The sequence below is a fragment of the Gekko japonicus genome, unplaced genomic scaffold (assembly GCF_001447785.1).
Source record: "Gekko japonicus isolate JY-2015 unplaced genomic scaffold, Gekko_japonicus_V1.1 scaffold2589, whole genome shotgun sequence".
Lineage (NCBI taxonomy): Eukaryota > Metazoa > Chordata > Lepidosauria > Squamata > Gekkonidae > Gekko > Gekko japonicus.
This window is the reverse complement of record NW_015160915.1, coordinates 226,883-243,115: the sequence shown is the minus strand read 5'-3', so window position 1 is coordinate 243,115 and position 16,233 is coordinate 226,883. Positions and strand designations below refer to the sequence as shown.

Here is a 16,233-nt window from a genome sequence, read left to right as displayed (position 1 = left end):
CAGCAGTTCGAGACCCGGGTGGCCGCATGATGGAGTGAGCTCCCGTCTCTAGTTCCAGCTCCTGCCAACCTAGCAGTTCGAAAGCAAGAAATTGCAAGTAGATAAATAGGTACCGCTTCGGTGGGAAGGTAACAGCGTTCCGTCCGCCTTGGTGTTTAGTCATGCCAGCCACATGACCACGGAAACGTCTTCGGACAGCGCTGGCTCTTCGGCTTTGAAACAGAGATGAGCACCGCAACCCTAGAGTCGGATTCGACTGGCTTTCGAGCAAGGGAACCTAGGCAACGAATGGCTGAAAGTGTAGCAAAGCAGGCAGGAGAAGAAATGCATAAGGGCCTTTAGGGTAGGTAAGGTCGTCTCACTGCAGGCCTCAAATGAGACGCTATCAGGAATATGTTTTCTTATTCCTTTGTTTATATTTAAAACATTTTTATGTTGCCTTTCCACCCAAGGTAGAGTCCCCATGGCAGCAGTCAATCAAAAACGTTGAAACAAGCGTTAAAATCCAAAAAAGCGAAAGAAAATATACAAACACAGAAAAAGAAATGAGGGTCCAGTGAGGGAACACCAAACAATTCAGCAAAGTTCTTCACCCGGCAGGTGCAAGATCATAAGGGAGGGGAACAGATGAATCTCCCTGGGAAGGAGTTTCGATAATTTTGGTGCCACGACTGAGAAGGCCTTCCGGACATCACCTGGGGGGTCTCCTCCTCACATGACCCCAGTGATGAGAGAAGAAACGAAATGGGGCATCATTGCCCGTGGCTTTACTTCAGTGGCTGCCGCTTGAGGACATATACAGAAACTCCGATGTAATGTTGTTCCGATTTCATGTTTCTTTTGAATTTCTCAAAGCGTATGCATCCAATATTTTTCATGGACTTCGTGGCCTCTTGGTCTCCAGACTACCCAGAGAGTTCAGTGAATTAGCAGCGGAGTCCTAAAGAAGAGTGACTCCCTTTCTAAGTACGTGGAAGTCAAGGGGCTGAGGAGGGGGTTAACTCTGCTGAGGGCTGCCCTGTAATGGGCTGTCCTGAGTCAGCCAAGAATCCCCCCTCTCGAAATTGTCTGTGCTGATGGGGGAGACGGGGGAGAGGATTCCACCTCCCCCTTTCGCCTTCCCTTTGGTAGAGTGAACTTGAAAGAGCCTCCAGAGTGTCACGATGATAACTCGGAATGTGTCTCAAGGCCCGTGGACAAACGATTAAAAACATCTCTCCTACACATGTACAAATATGAGCGAGTCATTAGTGTGAGCTAGCTCAGTTTTTTAGCCTCCGGCTCACACGTTTTTGTCTTAGCTCAGGAAGGATGGGGCTCCAGAGCAAACTCATTTATGCAGCAGCCAAATTGCTCGCTCACAAGTTTACTGCCCGTAGTTCGCAAAGTAGAATTTTTGCGCACAGGACTCCACAGCTTAGAGGGAGCATTGCTCCCCAATATCGTGTCCGTAGGTGCTTATGGTGCCTGCCGACACCTTTCTTGGGGTCCACAAAGTGTTTAAAGAAAGTGGGCGGGGCCAGGTGGGCTTTTGCCCAGCAGAGCTTCTGATTGGCCACTTGAGATTTGATTGGCTGGGCAGAATTTTAAAAAAATAGGGCTTTGACTGTGTGACTGAAGGGAAGCTGCAGCAGAGCCGTTTTGTGGCTGGCTTTGCCTCTGAGGGATGCCAGTCCCCAGGAGGGGGGGGATCCCCCAGTTTTTTGGGCTGCCCCCAGACGCCAGCCAGCTAGGGAGAAGCCCCGCCTCAGCAGCTGTCCGCGGCCCTGCTTGAAAAGAGCGGAGGCCGTGCATGTCTGCCCTGCAAGCAGTGAATCCGCGTTCCTCGCTCCCTTCCCAAGTTTAAAGGGAAGGTTCCCTTTAAATGGGTGGGGGGAAACGGGAGGGGGATGCGCACACGGCGCTGGGCCCCTGTCATGATGACACTGCTCTGCACAATGTCATCGCGTCGGGGATGGCCCCTCCCCCTCCTGGCATGCTCCTCAAACCCCCCCGCTGGGGACAAAATAGGACCGGGAAACCCTACTGCCTCCTGTGGCAGCCTCCTCAGAAGAGCCTTCTTCCTGCAGGTATTCCAAGCCTGGGTGGGGCCAGAGGGAGGAGCCCTTGGGTGCAAGGGGAAGGGCAAGAGACCCTGGTTTCACAGCCTGGGACCTGCGATGGTAAGCTTGGTGGACTGGGAACAACCTGGATGTGTCGTGGCTTTTCTGGGTTTGTCTAGTTGTTTTTGTGCTGTAGAATCTTCTCTCTTTTGTGTAAGCCACTTCAGGGTCCCTTTGGGGAGAAATGCAGCCTGAAACACTGAAGTACGTGGAGTCCTGCCTGCTCTTCCATGGAGCCCAAGGACCAACCACTTCTCAGGCTGTCCGAGGGTCACCAGTTGCCCCTCCCATAGCAGCAAAGCTGACACTTCATTCCTCACGCTTGATCAACTGAGCAGTGAGACAAAGATTGGGGGGAAGTGACATCGCAGACATAGTGATGTCACTTCTGGGTTACCAGACACACCACTCAAGGAATTTTCTCTCATCTCCATGGTTGTGTGGTGGACCAGCCAAACTCAGCAGAGCAAAGAGACGCTGAAGACTCCTCTCAGGAGGAGGCAGCCAGTGGACCTGACCCCAACCCACAGCCAGGGGTCGAGGCACTGAAGGAGGAGGCAGTCTCTGAGGGGCCAGACACAGGTCCTCAGCCAGAAACCAGCGCACTGGCCCCTCCGCCCCCCCAGCCCTGAGCTGGCAACAGAGAGTCAGCTGCCGGTCAGTTCACACACACACCCCGGTTGCCAGAGTCTTGGGAACATTGTAGGAGGAAGATGAGGAGAGACTTTCTAGAGAGAAGGTGCAGAGCATGCCTAGCAGCACAGCACTGGCCAGGCACCAACAGGGAGGACGAGTGCTTGCAGGAGCAGGGCTGAGGCAGCCGGGAGGTGCCTGACTCAGGACAGGCTGCTGAGCAAGCGTGGTGCTCAAAAGCAGCAGAGAAGGGGGTGGCTGAGTGTTAAGGACTGACCTTGCGGCCTGTGCTCCGGATGGACTTCTCCGTCTCTGTCCCTGGCCTGTCCCTTTGCATCCTTGTTCCTGGATGTTCCTGTGGACTTGAAGCTGTGAGTGCTGCCTGCCCTGCGCCTCAACCTTGGAACTGTATTTTGAAGCCTGGCCCTGGAACTGCTTTACAAGCTGTGATGCCGAGAAACTGCCTCTGGGTGCCAGCAGTCAGGACAGACTCTTACCATGGAGATGGGAAAATTCCTAGAGAAGTGTGGGAAGCGACTTCCAGGTGATCACCCGGAAGTGACATCACAGCATCAGCGATACTCCCCCTCTCCAGACTCCCCACTCCACCCCCTTAGAGCTCATTCTGTTTGCCATGTCGACGCAGGGCTTGGAACTTTATGTTACCCACAGCCTTTGAAAATGACGAAGGGAAAGGAATGGGATCCACTTACCTCTGCAAGGTGCCTCTGACGTCCTGGAAGGAAGGAAGAGAAAGAAAAGGAAACTCAGTGGCTGCCGCGGACCACACCAGCACAAGGAAATTTTTCTCTGCAGTGGGTTTATTTGGAACATTCACATTCCCTCATCTTTCAATTGTCCCCTTTTCAACCTTTTCTTGTTGTCAGTATGTTTCTTCTCAAACAATGCAGTCCATTGCTTATTTTCAAGGTTCTGCTCACATTAGTACCACTTTCCATCTGTCAGACCATCAAGGCCGCTGTTCTCCTTGCTGTGCCACCAAAGAGCTGTTTTTCAACTGCTGATTGCTACCATGCTATAGCTTTCACTTTTAGGAAAAGGTCTCTAGTCCTTTTCATTACAAAGATATAAGGGGACTAGCCATGAAAAAAAAAAAAAAAGAAGCACTAGCCACTTCTTTGAAGAAATGACAGCTGGGTAGTCAGAGGAACTAGCAGACTGTGGCAGTAGATTGTTACGGGATTGTGCTATAGGGAGATAGCAGCTATTGATTTTTTAAAAGCCCTCCAGTGGCACAGGTGGGGGGATTACAGTGGAAATGGCAGCCGATGGAGGAAACTGTACAGAAAACTCGCATGTGCACACTTCGTTGCCAGTGCAAATAACTCTGCATTCATGGTGGTGATGAAAGACAGGGAAATGGAGAATCTTTGCCAGGTAGGTGAAGGCTACAGAAATCCCTTCAGGCCTACCACACTTCACTCAAGAACTGGGGATTTGTCTTCATAGTGTGGCCCTGTTTTCATTAGAAAAGGTTAGCAAATACTCTCCAGTTGAGGATGATCCTGAACATTTTCTACCAGTGTCCCACCTGCAGGAGTTCGCTCCCTGGCTGCTGATGCTTCTCCTCCATCTCCTGGATGAGGCTTTCGAGAGAGGAGAGTCCCTCAGAGAGTCTGGCCAGGTACTCGTCCCTTTTCCTTGCAATCTCCTTCTCCACCTCCTCTATCTTGGCCAAATGATCTTTTTCATGTTTATTCAACAACTGGTGTAGAATTCTGAAGTCAGCCACTCTCCTTTGTCTCTCTGATTCTGTTGTTCTCTGAAAGAAAGAAAGAAAGAAAGAAAGAAAGAAAGAAAGAAAGAAAGAAAGAAAGAAAGAAAGAAAGAAAGAAAGAAAGAAAGGATTTATACCCCATGGCCCTTCACTACCCAAAGGAGTCTCGGAGCGGCTTACAAACTCCTTTCCCTTCTCCTCCCCACAACAGACACCCTGTGAGATAGGTGGGGCTGAGAGAGCGCTTGACAGAAACTGCTCTTTTTTCAAGAACAGCTCTTATCAGAACTATGTCTTGCCCAAGGTCATCCAGCCAGGTGCAAGTGGAGGAGTGGGGAATCAAACCCAGTTCTCCCAGATTAGAGTCCGTGCACTTAACCACTACACCAAACTGTATGCCAATCAGAAAGAAAGAAAGAGTCATGAATGTTATTTGTTTTCGGAGGGTCAAATCAGTTAGAAAGGACACTGGTGATTTTCCCCAGTGATCACATCAATACTTTGCATAGATCCAGCATGATAAAGAGGTAGGTTAGACAAGCCCCCATTGGAGGTGGGGATTCTCTGGTCACCAGTGGGTGCTTCTCACATCTGCACACCTGGCTGGTGGAAGAAAAAATGGCATGTTGATATCCCTTTACATGCACCCAAAGGTGAAGACAGCAGCAGACACTGTGCTTCCTGTGAATAAATACACACATGCAAGTGTTCCCAAAGCCTGTTCCAGAGGCTAACATGGTGTTCAGTTATCTGTAGCTTTCCCACAGGATCACTTTACCTGTGCAAAATGCAGCAAAGATCGGCAGTTTCGCACCAAAACTGACCCTCTGCACTGTTTTACCATCTGCACTTTTTGTGTATATCATGGAAATCTGGGGTGGGGGCATAATCCCCCCCCCCAAAAAAAAAGTGAGGTGATAAATGCCTTCAAAGACCCTCCTCCTCCATCTTCTGATCCAGACTGCACCTTCTGCAGCTATTGTAGAAGAAAAAAATCTGCAGGAAAAAAGGCATCTGTAGTTTGGCCCTTAGAACGGCTGTTCTGTGACAGACCAGGCCATTCACAATGACAGATATCCATTCTGAGGACTGGGACTACCCTTCTGGTTTTGGACTCTTCTTGCATATGGAATATTGGTTTTTTGAGATATTAGTCCCAGTTCTTGTTGACTTCCAGCAACTGGGGCACTTACAAGCATTTCTTGGCTATAATCTTCAGCATCTTGTATATCTTCCAGAATTTTCTCCCTCTCAGTCCTCAGAGTCTCCAGGGAATTGAAGATTTTATCCTAAAGGGGGAAAAAATGAGAAAACAGGATTAGTTCCTGTTTGTTTTTTGGTTGGTTTTTGAGGTTTGCTATGCATATGTATAAAAAAAACTATAAAATCAGAGAAAGGGTTCACTGAAATGATGCACTTGGCTCTGTTGCCTGCCCTGCATGGTCGTGTGTGTGTGTGTGTTGAGCCTCTATATGCCTCTGGGCACCTTTGGAATTCTGACACGGGGAGGTGAGCACAATCCCCAAATACCTGATAGAGGAGGTGGAGCCAAAGCCCAAAATGGCTGCCACAGGAAGCACAGTCAAACACATAAAGGAAGCCCAAGCAAAGGGGAGAAGAGCAGTATTTTAAAAAAATACACTAAACTAAACTCACCCCAGATATCCCAAGATTAGCCTCATTTTATGGTCACCAGGGTTTCCTCTCACTTGTCTTTCTCACAGTGTGTGTTTTAATTTACCCCTCTTCTCCTCACACTTCAACTTCCTTGTGTGGCTCCACCTCATGGGGCAGCTCTTTTGTGGCTGCACCCACAACCCTGTGTCAGAACCCCAACGGTGCCCACAGGTTCAAAAAGGTGGGGGGATCCCTGGCTTCACCTCCCCTCCTGCGGCAGCCTCATTCGGAAACCCTGCAAGGAGGAGACTCTGTTCACAGGATATCCAGCATTGGATGGAACTGAGCCTTAGGAAAAGTCAAATCAGATGTTCTGTGGGCTTCTGCAAGGTCTGGGAAGATGAAGGATCTGTGAGTGCGGGTCGCTGTCATCCTTGGGTTGGTGTGTTCTATAAGTCTGGCTGTAGATCATATCAATCTGTTTGACAGGAGCTGACAGCTCAGAGTGTCAGTAGAGCTGGCTCCAACCGGTTCTGTCTAGTTCGGAGCAGATCTAATTAACAGTGACTCAGCACTGGGTCCTGATTGGACAATGCTTGTATATATGTGATGATGTACAGTGTACTTTCCCTTCCTGATGAAAACCTGGTGTCTGCGTGAGCATTTTGTCGTTGTGTGTATGATCTTGGTGGAGGCTTGTGTAAATGAATGTATATAGCTTTTACACTAAGCCAATAAGACTTACGTCTTCTGTGATACTCTCACATTCACTCGCAACCTGCAGTGGGCTGGCACCGCGCAAACCTCGGCAGGGGGAGACTGGGCAAAGGGCCTTGCATGATCACATTCCCGTCCCCCACTCAACCCGTTTTGCTTCCATTGCTCCATACAGGGAGGCCAGAGCAGTGAGGTTTGGAAGCTGCAACCTGGTACGTCTGCCACTAGCACATCGCATGACTCTCTGTTCCTTCCTCCTGTCCCTTTGGTCTAAGAAGGAGGGCTTGATCTGCATGTTTCAGTCACACAGGGATGTTTCCCGCGTGGACTCCCATTTTTGTGGGGAGTGCCCTCAAGTTGCAGCTGACTTATGGGGACCCCATCAAGGGGCTTTCAAATCAAGTGAAAAGCAAAGGCGGTTTGCCGTTTGCCTTCCTCTGCTGTCCTTCTTGGAGGTCTCTCATCCAAGTCCTAACCAGGGCTGTCCCTGCTTAGCTTCTAAGATCTGATGAGACTGGGCTATACCATGCCACCCTCGCTCCCTGGGCTCCCATCATGGGTGGTAAATGACTTACTAAAGGGACATGATATTTTTCTCCAGGCCACTTGGCAACTGTAAGAAGGACTGTTTTTTGGGCCCGGTAGGACAGGAATGAGGCACTGAGACCGAGATTGACAAATAAGGGGGAAGGAATTTGAAGAGAGGAGAGAGACATGAAGGCATATCAAGTTCAAGTCAAGTTCAAAACCTTTATTGGCATAGATCCGAATCATACACAATCGCCATTCATTTCATGGATTTAACACACAGCCTCCTCATTATAAGGCAGTTACAGAACTTAGCAACCGCTTCAATAACCGCTATATATTGTGAAGCCAGTAAACGATACAACATTCTGTCAACGGATTGCTTGGCATCAATCTTAAGAATATCTTCTAAATAGGTTGAAGGCATATCATGAAAGGAAGAGAGCAAAATGGAGAAAAGTGTGGGAAAGGGGAAGAGAAATTAAGAAAAGAGGAAAGGTTGTTTTCTTTTTAACAACATACTAAAGGGGAAGATCCAACGGAGCAGACAAACTATGAACTGAGTGGAAGGAAAGGAATAGGGAAACCGCTGGAAGCAATAACCTTGTTAGGAGGCTGAAGCCCCGCAATGACTCTAGCAGCCCTGAGCTGCGCTGGCTGGTGTGACCTTGCTGCAGTGCTGGCTTGGTAGATGGGTTTTAGCAGGATGGGCAAGTGTTTCCCTCCTAGGAGTAAACTTGGCAGAAAGGCAGAGGGAGCAGAAAGCAGAGCTTGATATTTGCTGACCTTCCCTAGTGGCGGCAGTGCAGAACTGCATTGGAAGTCAAATAAAGCGGGATGCATTGGCTTCAGGGGCCCTCCAGCTGACTTTGGCCCTGGGGATTTTGTCACCCCAGTTCCCCCCACAGAACCCCTGAAAGTTACTGCAGCAAGCTGGACCTCCAAGAGGTAGGCCTGGCCTTGCAAAAGTGACACTTCCATTACCCTCAGAGGGACTTGGGCCCCTTCCTCCCCACTGCAGTGTCCTTCCCACTGAGCTACCAGGCAAGATTCAAGGGCTTCCCACCCCTCTCTTTCCTTTACCTGTTTGTTTTTTTAATGCATTTTATCCTTCTTCCATGGAATTCAGAGTAGCAGAAAACATAACTTTCCCCCCTCCATTTTATCATCACAACAAGCCTGCGAGGTAGGTTAGGCTGCAGGGCAATGACAGCCCTGAGCTTGCTACTCTCACACAGACACTTATTCCCACAGGCAGACTTGGATCCAAACTCAAGAAAAAGGCTTTCTACCAACTTAGCCTAGCCTGAAAAATGGCCTCTTACTTGGATGCGGCTGACCTAATTTTATAAACTTGCTTGGATGAATGATTAGGGAGTGTGGTCTATGCTGTTGTGCATAGCTTATCATAATTAGGGTCCTATTTATGTACTTTCTGTGCCACTTAATGTGTCATGTGAATACTTATGCTACACTTCCATTCTTTTTGGTAGTTCTGGACTTTTAAAATCCCACTGTGTTGGTTACTGAATGTCCTATTTGTTGATCGTACTGGCTCAGTATGAGTACTCCACCTTGAGTCCCTGTGAGATAGGCAGAGGATAAATGGCATAAACAAACAAAGAAATAAGAAGGGTATGGGAGATACACAGACAATTCTATCCAGTGCTTGATACTATAAAGCCTGAATGCAACCCTGCTCATAAATGTGGATATTAGGGGGGGCTTTCCTCAGCAAACCCCAGGCACTAACACAACAATTTTCGGTCTCTTTGTATTGTTGCTGTGCTCACTTGCTCTCCCCCCCCCCATTATTTTGCTTTCAAGGGAGCTGCTATGAGAGCATTAGAGGGGGAGGGGGGTAGTTACTGCAGCACAAGGTTAGCCCTGGCCATCTTAGCTGAAGCACAGGACTTAGAGAAGGAAATCTACAGAGAAACATCAAGATGGTCCACACCGTTTCCTACCTTGTATTCCTGGGCAGCCTCCTCGGCAGGAATCACCTCGTGGCTTTTGTGCTCCTTGGATCTGTCACAGACCCAGCAGAGGAGGATCTCATCAGTTTGGCAGAAAAGCTTCAGGGGCTCCCGGTGTTTCTCACAGATTTTCTCCCGGGCTTCTTCCTTCCTTCCTTCTTCCATCTGGAGGCTGAGCTTCCTAGTTATTTCCACGATGTTGGCCAGCTGCCGATTCGGCCGGAGGGTCCCCTCCTGAGCCTTTCCTCTGCACTGGGGGCAGGAAGCCTCGGCGGTCCCCGACTCCCCCCAGCTGCGGGTCAGGCAGGCCCGGCAGAAGCTGTGGCCGCACTCGGCGATCGTGGCCGGATCCTTGAAATACTCCAGGCAGATGGGACAGGTCACTTCCTCAGCCCCCGCCCGGGACCCCCGCTGGCCATGGCCGCCTCCCCCCCCCCCCCAGGAAGCTTCAATATTACTTCCTTTTTTACTACTTCCAAGCCGAGGTCGGGGGTTTCCCTTCCTGGAAATGACTCCGCGTCTCAGCTGACTCGCTGCACAGAGTATCCGTGTAGCAGCAAAAAGAAAATAAATGCATGGATGGCCTCGTGGGTTCAGTTCTAAGAAGAACTTTACTAGAAAGACCAGGGAACGGATTACATGGAAGAAAAAGAGACAAAAAGAACAGTTAGACAAACCCGCTAATCGACACCACTTTCAAGCGTCTTCTCTTGTAACAACTCCCGAACGGAAAAAGGAGGACCCCCGCCCCGAAAAACTCCTCCTTTTGCGTCCCTGCCAGATAGCAGGCACGACCACCAAAGTACTGACCAGCCAATGGTCAGGCTGGAGGTCACGTTATTATGAATGGACCTTCGCCTTCTGTGGCAGGAAGATCTTCCGAGTACCTTATTGGTCTTCGGCGCTAAGCTCGCTTTCATTAGCATATGTAAACACAAGCTTAACCCCTTCATGACAAGTGCACCAAAACCCAGCAGAAAGCCACGATGTTAGTTTCATTTTTATCAGTTTCAAGCGGCGTTGGAGGAGGGGGTCTCCCTTCCTGGAAATGACTCAGCGTCTCGACTGACTTGCTGCGCAGAGTATCTGTGCAGCAGCAAAAAGAAATAAAAGCACAGCCAAGTGCGTTTAGATCTTAGAAAAACCAGGGAAGGGATTGCATGGAAGAAAAGGAGAAAATAAGGAACAGTCTATCTACCTCCCTAATCTACACCATTTTGTCTACAGCGCGGTGTCTTCTCTTCTAACTCCCGAACAAACGGACGCAGATCCCCCCTCCCCAAACTTCTACTGCGTCCTTGCAAGATAGCGGCACGACCACCAAAAAGCCCTGACCAGTCAATAGTTAGGCTAAAGGCCACCTGATTACGAATAAACCTTCCCCTTCTGTGGCAGGAAGGTCTTCTCGGTATTTTATTGGTCCTCAGCGCTAAACTCGCTTTCATTAGCATACGTCAACATCAGTTTAACCCCTTCATGAAAAAAGGGTTGACGCGTGCACAAAGACCCAGCAGAAAGCCACGAGGTTACTTCCTTTTTTTTACTGCTTTCAGGCCGAGTTTGGTGCTTCCTTTCCTGGAAACGACTCCACTTCTCAGTTGACTTTCTGCAAGTTCCAGGGGCAAAACTTACCTTTGGAAGGAGGGAGACCTCGAGGCTTCTGGGATCTGTAAAGTAGTCACTGGGGGGAGGGGGGCACGCCTATAGTTGAGGCACGGATGCCCTCCGAGGCAACAGGTCTGCTACCCCACTTCGGGCTCCCCCCCTCCCCCCCGGGATCCATCCTGCCCTGTTGCCTTCGTTTATCAGCCAGTTCTTCACCGAGGCCGCCGGCTCCTTCAGGTCTCTTCTAGAATCCAGACTAAAGAGCAAAGGCCCGGAAGGTCCCCTGGAAAGAGCGGGAGCTGCCTGAAGGCCCCCTGGAGCCGCCAGTACCGACTGACTTGCACAGGCTGTGCCGAAATGCACGGAAGGACTGCAGAGGTGCAGATTAAAAGCAGGAGAGATCGAGAGAAAGGAAGGGATGGGACAGATGTGGCCTCTGCCTGGAGAATGGAGGGCGCAGGGCCTCAAGTGAGGGACCGGCCACTCCCTTTCAACCTAACCTCCATCTCACAGGGCTGCGAGGACAGTATACAGGGGGGAGTAGAGGCTGCACTGAATGAGTACAAAGCCCTTGGGCTAGATGGGAGGCTCTCCCAAGCGCCCTCAAAGAACTTTCTAGAGTGCTTGCAGAGTCTTTATCATCTTCTTCCAGGCCTCTTGGAGGACGGGGGACATGCCCAAGACTGGTACCATAGAGTTTTCAGGCCGCTAGATCATCCCGGCAGCGTCATGCCCAGCGTCATGACATCACCTCTGGGTCACACCATTGCTCCGGGCAGGTCGGCCTGATCCAGGCATTTGGGGGGCAGGGTGCCCACACAGCCCCATAGCTAGGGAATTCTTTGGGAGGGGGCTTCGGGGGGCCACCAGCTAATTAAATGAAAGTACAGTGCAGGTGGTAAGTTGTTTGGGGTCAGCCCAGGAGGGAGGGGCCCCAGAAGAAACACTAGGGGGCTGGGCCCCGCGGGCCCCATGTTACTACGGGCCAGAGCCCACTGCCCCCCCGGATCCAAGGGGCCCTTTGAGCAGGCAAACCTCCGCTCCCATAGGGGACCTGGCAGCCCTACCTGTGAGTGAACAGCTTCCCACTTTGGGCAAGGCCTGTTATTCCTCCTTCCCAGGCACCACCCTCTGCTGGTATACGTTTTCCCTCCAAATCCCCCCTTAGCAATCACAGGGCCCAAAGGGTGCCCTAGGAAATGTAGGCCCTGATAGCTACTTCAATACAGGCTTCCCTGGAGTCATTAGGCCTCCCTAGAGCCTGTAGGCGGCACTACTACAGGCCTAGGATCAGGACACTCCCTAATGGGGAAACAAAGCTCAGAACAACCCTGTGAGGTCGGTTGGGCTGAGTGTGTCACCCAGTGAGCTCCCATGGCAGAATGGGGATTTGAACCTGAATCTCGTCTCAGATCCTAGTCCAGCACTAACCGCGACACCACACTACCTCTCCTGGCTGTATTGTCTCGCTTTATTTTCTATTGAGTTATGCCTGCCTGCCACAGTAAACTATAGTTTACAATGTAGAAAGGGGGGTGGTGGGGCATTCTGGAGGTTAGGGGTAGGGATGTCCTGATTTTGTCAATCTTTGGCACTGCAACTTCCATGATCATCCTGGAGCTGGTGGCCAATTGTGAGACTCCTGGCTTTATGGTCTGCTTAATTATGCCTGCCACAAACAGTCAACCTTCGCTTCCATTGCAAATAGCAATGGGCTGGGGGCTCCTGCAGATCACCCAGGCCGGGATGTTCCGAGTCCCTTCGTTTTCATGAAGCGGGTGGTAATGAGACTCTTCTCCATGTGTTTGACCCAGAAGCAATAGGGAGCAGGCTGCATCAGCCAGCAGACTGTGGGGAACTAGGAGGTTCTGAATGATTTGGTATGTGGCTTCAGAGGCAGGTTAGGGTTGCCAGGTCGCTCACCAGTTGCAGCGGGGGGGGGGGTAGTTCCCAGCCTGGGACATTCGGAAGGGACGTCATCATGCTAGGCACGTCACCGGTGGACACTCTAGCATTCGGCTTGGAAACATTATGATACCATAGAATTTTCAGGCCAAATGCTAGAGCATCCCCCCAGCAACGTGCTCAGCGTAATGACATCGCCTCTGGGTGTGCTTTATTTACAAATGATCAAGTAGAAAACAGATGAAAGCAAAGCTGCAGCATGTGCCCTCATCAGATCACCAGAAGAAATGCCTTTAGACATATTTCAGCTGCTCAAAGCATTACATTCCCATGTTTCTTTTCTTGGTTCTCCCCCCCTTGCCATCAAGTTGCATCCAATGTATGGTGACCCTGTTGGTTGTTTTTTTTTAAATTTGATTTTTTTAATTATATATTCAGAATATTAACAAATACAACCATTTCTGTAATAAGGATTTCAGAGTAAATAATTAGTAAGCAAATGCTTTTTTGAGCACATTTGCATTAATCATATTGGAGAAAAATTGAAACATTGTACATTAAAAATATTATTACAAGTATATAGCTTGAGAATACTATACAATCAAGAGTAACTGTTAGAAGTGACTATGTAGAGATTATTTGTTGATGTTCTACTTAATACGTTTTAAATGACCTTGCTCCATGAAAACCCTGATTCAGTTGCAACTGAGGAATGTTTTATGATATGGATTTTCAGAACCATTTCAAGTAGTCTTTCCAAGATGGAGGTATGTATTCTTCCTCCGATAGATAAGACAGAATTGGAAACCACTTTGCACTGAACGTCTTGGATGAGTTATTTTTCATGTAAGTACCAGTTTTGTCAGTTATACTCTCGAGGACTTATTGGTCCCATAAATTTCTGAGATGGTTTTCCATTGCCTGCCTCTGCACAGGGACCTTGGACTCCTTGATGGTCTCCCATCCCAATACTAAACAGGGCCACCCCTGCTTAGCTTCTGAAATCTGACAAGATCAAGCTGGTGTCGTCTATCCTGTTACCGTTAATTAATTCTTATTACCATTAATAAGTGTATAATTCACTTCCTGTAAATGCATATTTCAAAATGGAGACCGGCTCCATAAGGCATTTAAAAGCCCTTTAGTAGTATGGTATTTAGGGCTGCCAGGTCCCTTCCTCGCTTCGGTAGGGGGGATTTGGGGTCATTCCAGGCTGGGCGGGGATGCCCCAAACTCCACCCAAGCCCTGCCCCCAAGAGCAGCAACCTCTCCATCCCCTCCTGCTTGATTTATAGGCCCCTCCACCTGAACGGCAGGAAGCACATGGCCTGCTGATCAGCTGGAGGGACCTTTAAATCTGGCTGGAGGAAAGGGAGAGAGGTGGTTGCCAGCTGCACGCCCTGTGGGGTGGAGCTGTGGCACGTGCGCCTGATTTCCAAGTAGCAATTCACCACTGGGAATTCAGGCACAGAGCCTGCCGCCCTGCTTACAGTGAGCGTGGCAGCAGTGCACACACCTGAAGTTCTCAGTGGCGAATCGCTGCTGGGAAATCACGCATGTGCCACAGCCCCCACCTGAAATCAGAACTGGACAATGCAGCTTACATTTTAAGATTTCAAAATGTTCCTGAAAAGAAAGATGAAAATATAAAAAATGTGATGGCACAGACCTTGGCCAAATATATGGGTACAGAAAACATAGATGAAGTGTATAATGAAATTGATTTGGCCTACAGAATGAATTCAGCATATGCAAAAAGAAACAACCTTCCCAGAGAAGTACATGTAAGATTTCATAAAAGAACACTGAGATGAAATACTTAGATTTGCAAACTAAACTCCAAATAGAAGACACAGAAATAAAGATTTTGAAAGAAATCCCATGGAGAGTGAGAGAGAAAAGGAAAGAATACATGGACTTTTTGAGAAAAAAATGAGATCACTTATAAATGACTACTCCTGGAAGGTATCCTTTTTACTTTTAAAGGGAAAAGATATAGAATCAACTCAATGTTTAAGGCAGAAGATTTAATTAAAACTCATGGAGAAGAGCTGATGATTGAGGAGGAGGAGGAGCCAGAGACGAATGGAAGAAGATCAGAATGTACAAGGAGCTTCACGGACAACCATAAAAACCAAGAACGCAGCATAGATTCCAGCATCACAGATAGTTACAAGGCTTCAACACAAGAGTGAAGATGATACAAACACACAACCTCAAGATGGATAGAAGAAAAATGAAGATAATTTCAATAAATGTTAATGGATTGAATACACCTCAAAAAAGAAGGCAGATATTTCAGCAATTAAAAAAGATGCAATTGGATGTTATATGCCTACAAGAGACTCATATAAAACAGACAGACCAAAAACATTTAGAAATCAAAAACTTTGGAAAAGCTTTTATTTCTTCTGATAAGGAAAAGAAGAAAAGAGGTGTAGTTACATATGCGAAAGAACACCAACACCCTGAGATGCTCTATAGTTCTGAAGATGGCAGAATTTTGATAATACAAAGACAAAGACAAGTAACCTTGGTTGTAAATATATATGCACCAAATCAACATCAGGATAAGTTTTATAAACGTCTGCAAGAATTTATTTCTAAACAAAACTTTGATGATATTTGTTTGATTGGAGATTACAATGCAGTATTTGATAGACTTCCCGACAGAAAAACAACAACTGGAAAACAAAAAAGGCAATGAACTCCCAAACTCTTTCTTACAACTGACAGAAGAAAATAGTCTGGTGGACTCTTAAAAAGTGAGAAATCCCAATAAAAATTACTTTACTTTCTATTCAGTGAGAATAAGTCATGGTCAAGAATACATATGTGCTGAATATCGTCAAGAATTGTAAATGATTTATTAGCAGCAGAAATATTACCAGCAACTTTTGCAGATCACAATTCTGTTGTTCTTACACTACAAGATACACCAAAGAAAAGCCGATGGATGTTAAATACGTTTTTATTGAAGAATGAAAAGTTTGTAACAGAGACTAAAAAGGAATTGTTTTTTAATTAAAATATACAACCAGATATTTCCATTAGAACTTTGTGGGATGCATTCAAGGCCTATGCTAGTGGCTGGATAATTAGAGAAGCTGTTCATATTAGAAAACAAAAGACTGAGGAAATGTATGTTGTAATGATTCCTTGTTATATGTGTGTGTGTCGCTTTAAAAGTTTGGTTGCATGGCTGATAGTCTAGAGTGGTTGAAACAGGCAAGTGTGTGTGATTGGTGATTGGCAGAAACGGGGAGGGGTTTTGGAAGTGTTTCTGAGTGGATGAATATGTATGTCTGTCGGGAGTGACAGTTACAGTTTGGGACAGTTGATGAAGACAGTTGATAGTAGTTCGTTCTGAAGTCTGAGGGAGAGACAGTCTTGTGTGTGATACAAGAGTTAA

At 48.0% G+C, this 16,233-nt stretch overlaps 1 protein-coding gene across 1 annotated transcript; it reads right to left on the bottom strand.

The window, feature by feature from the left end:
• Positions 1 to 3,448: 3,448 nt before the first annotated feature.
• Positions 3,449 to 11,422, bottom strand: LOC107121539 (zinc finger protein RFP-like; the record flags this gene model as incomplete). The annotated part of the gene is made up of 5 exons (XM_015424457.1): positions 11,417 to 11,422; positions 9,303 to 9,698; positions 5,667 to 5,762; positions 4,288 to 4,518; positions 3,449 to 3,471 (listed from the first exon to the last, which is right to left on the bottom strand). Coding segments are annotated over exons 1-5 (752 nt in total), but the record flags the coding sequence as incomplete, so codon positions are not given.
• Positions 11,423 to 16,233: the final 4,811 nt, after the last annotated feature.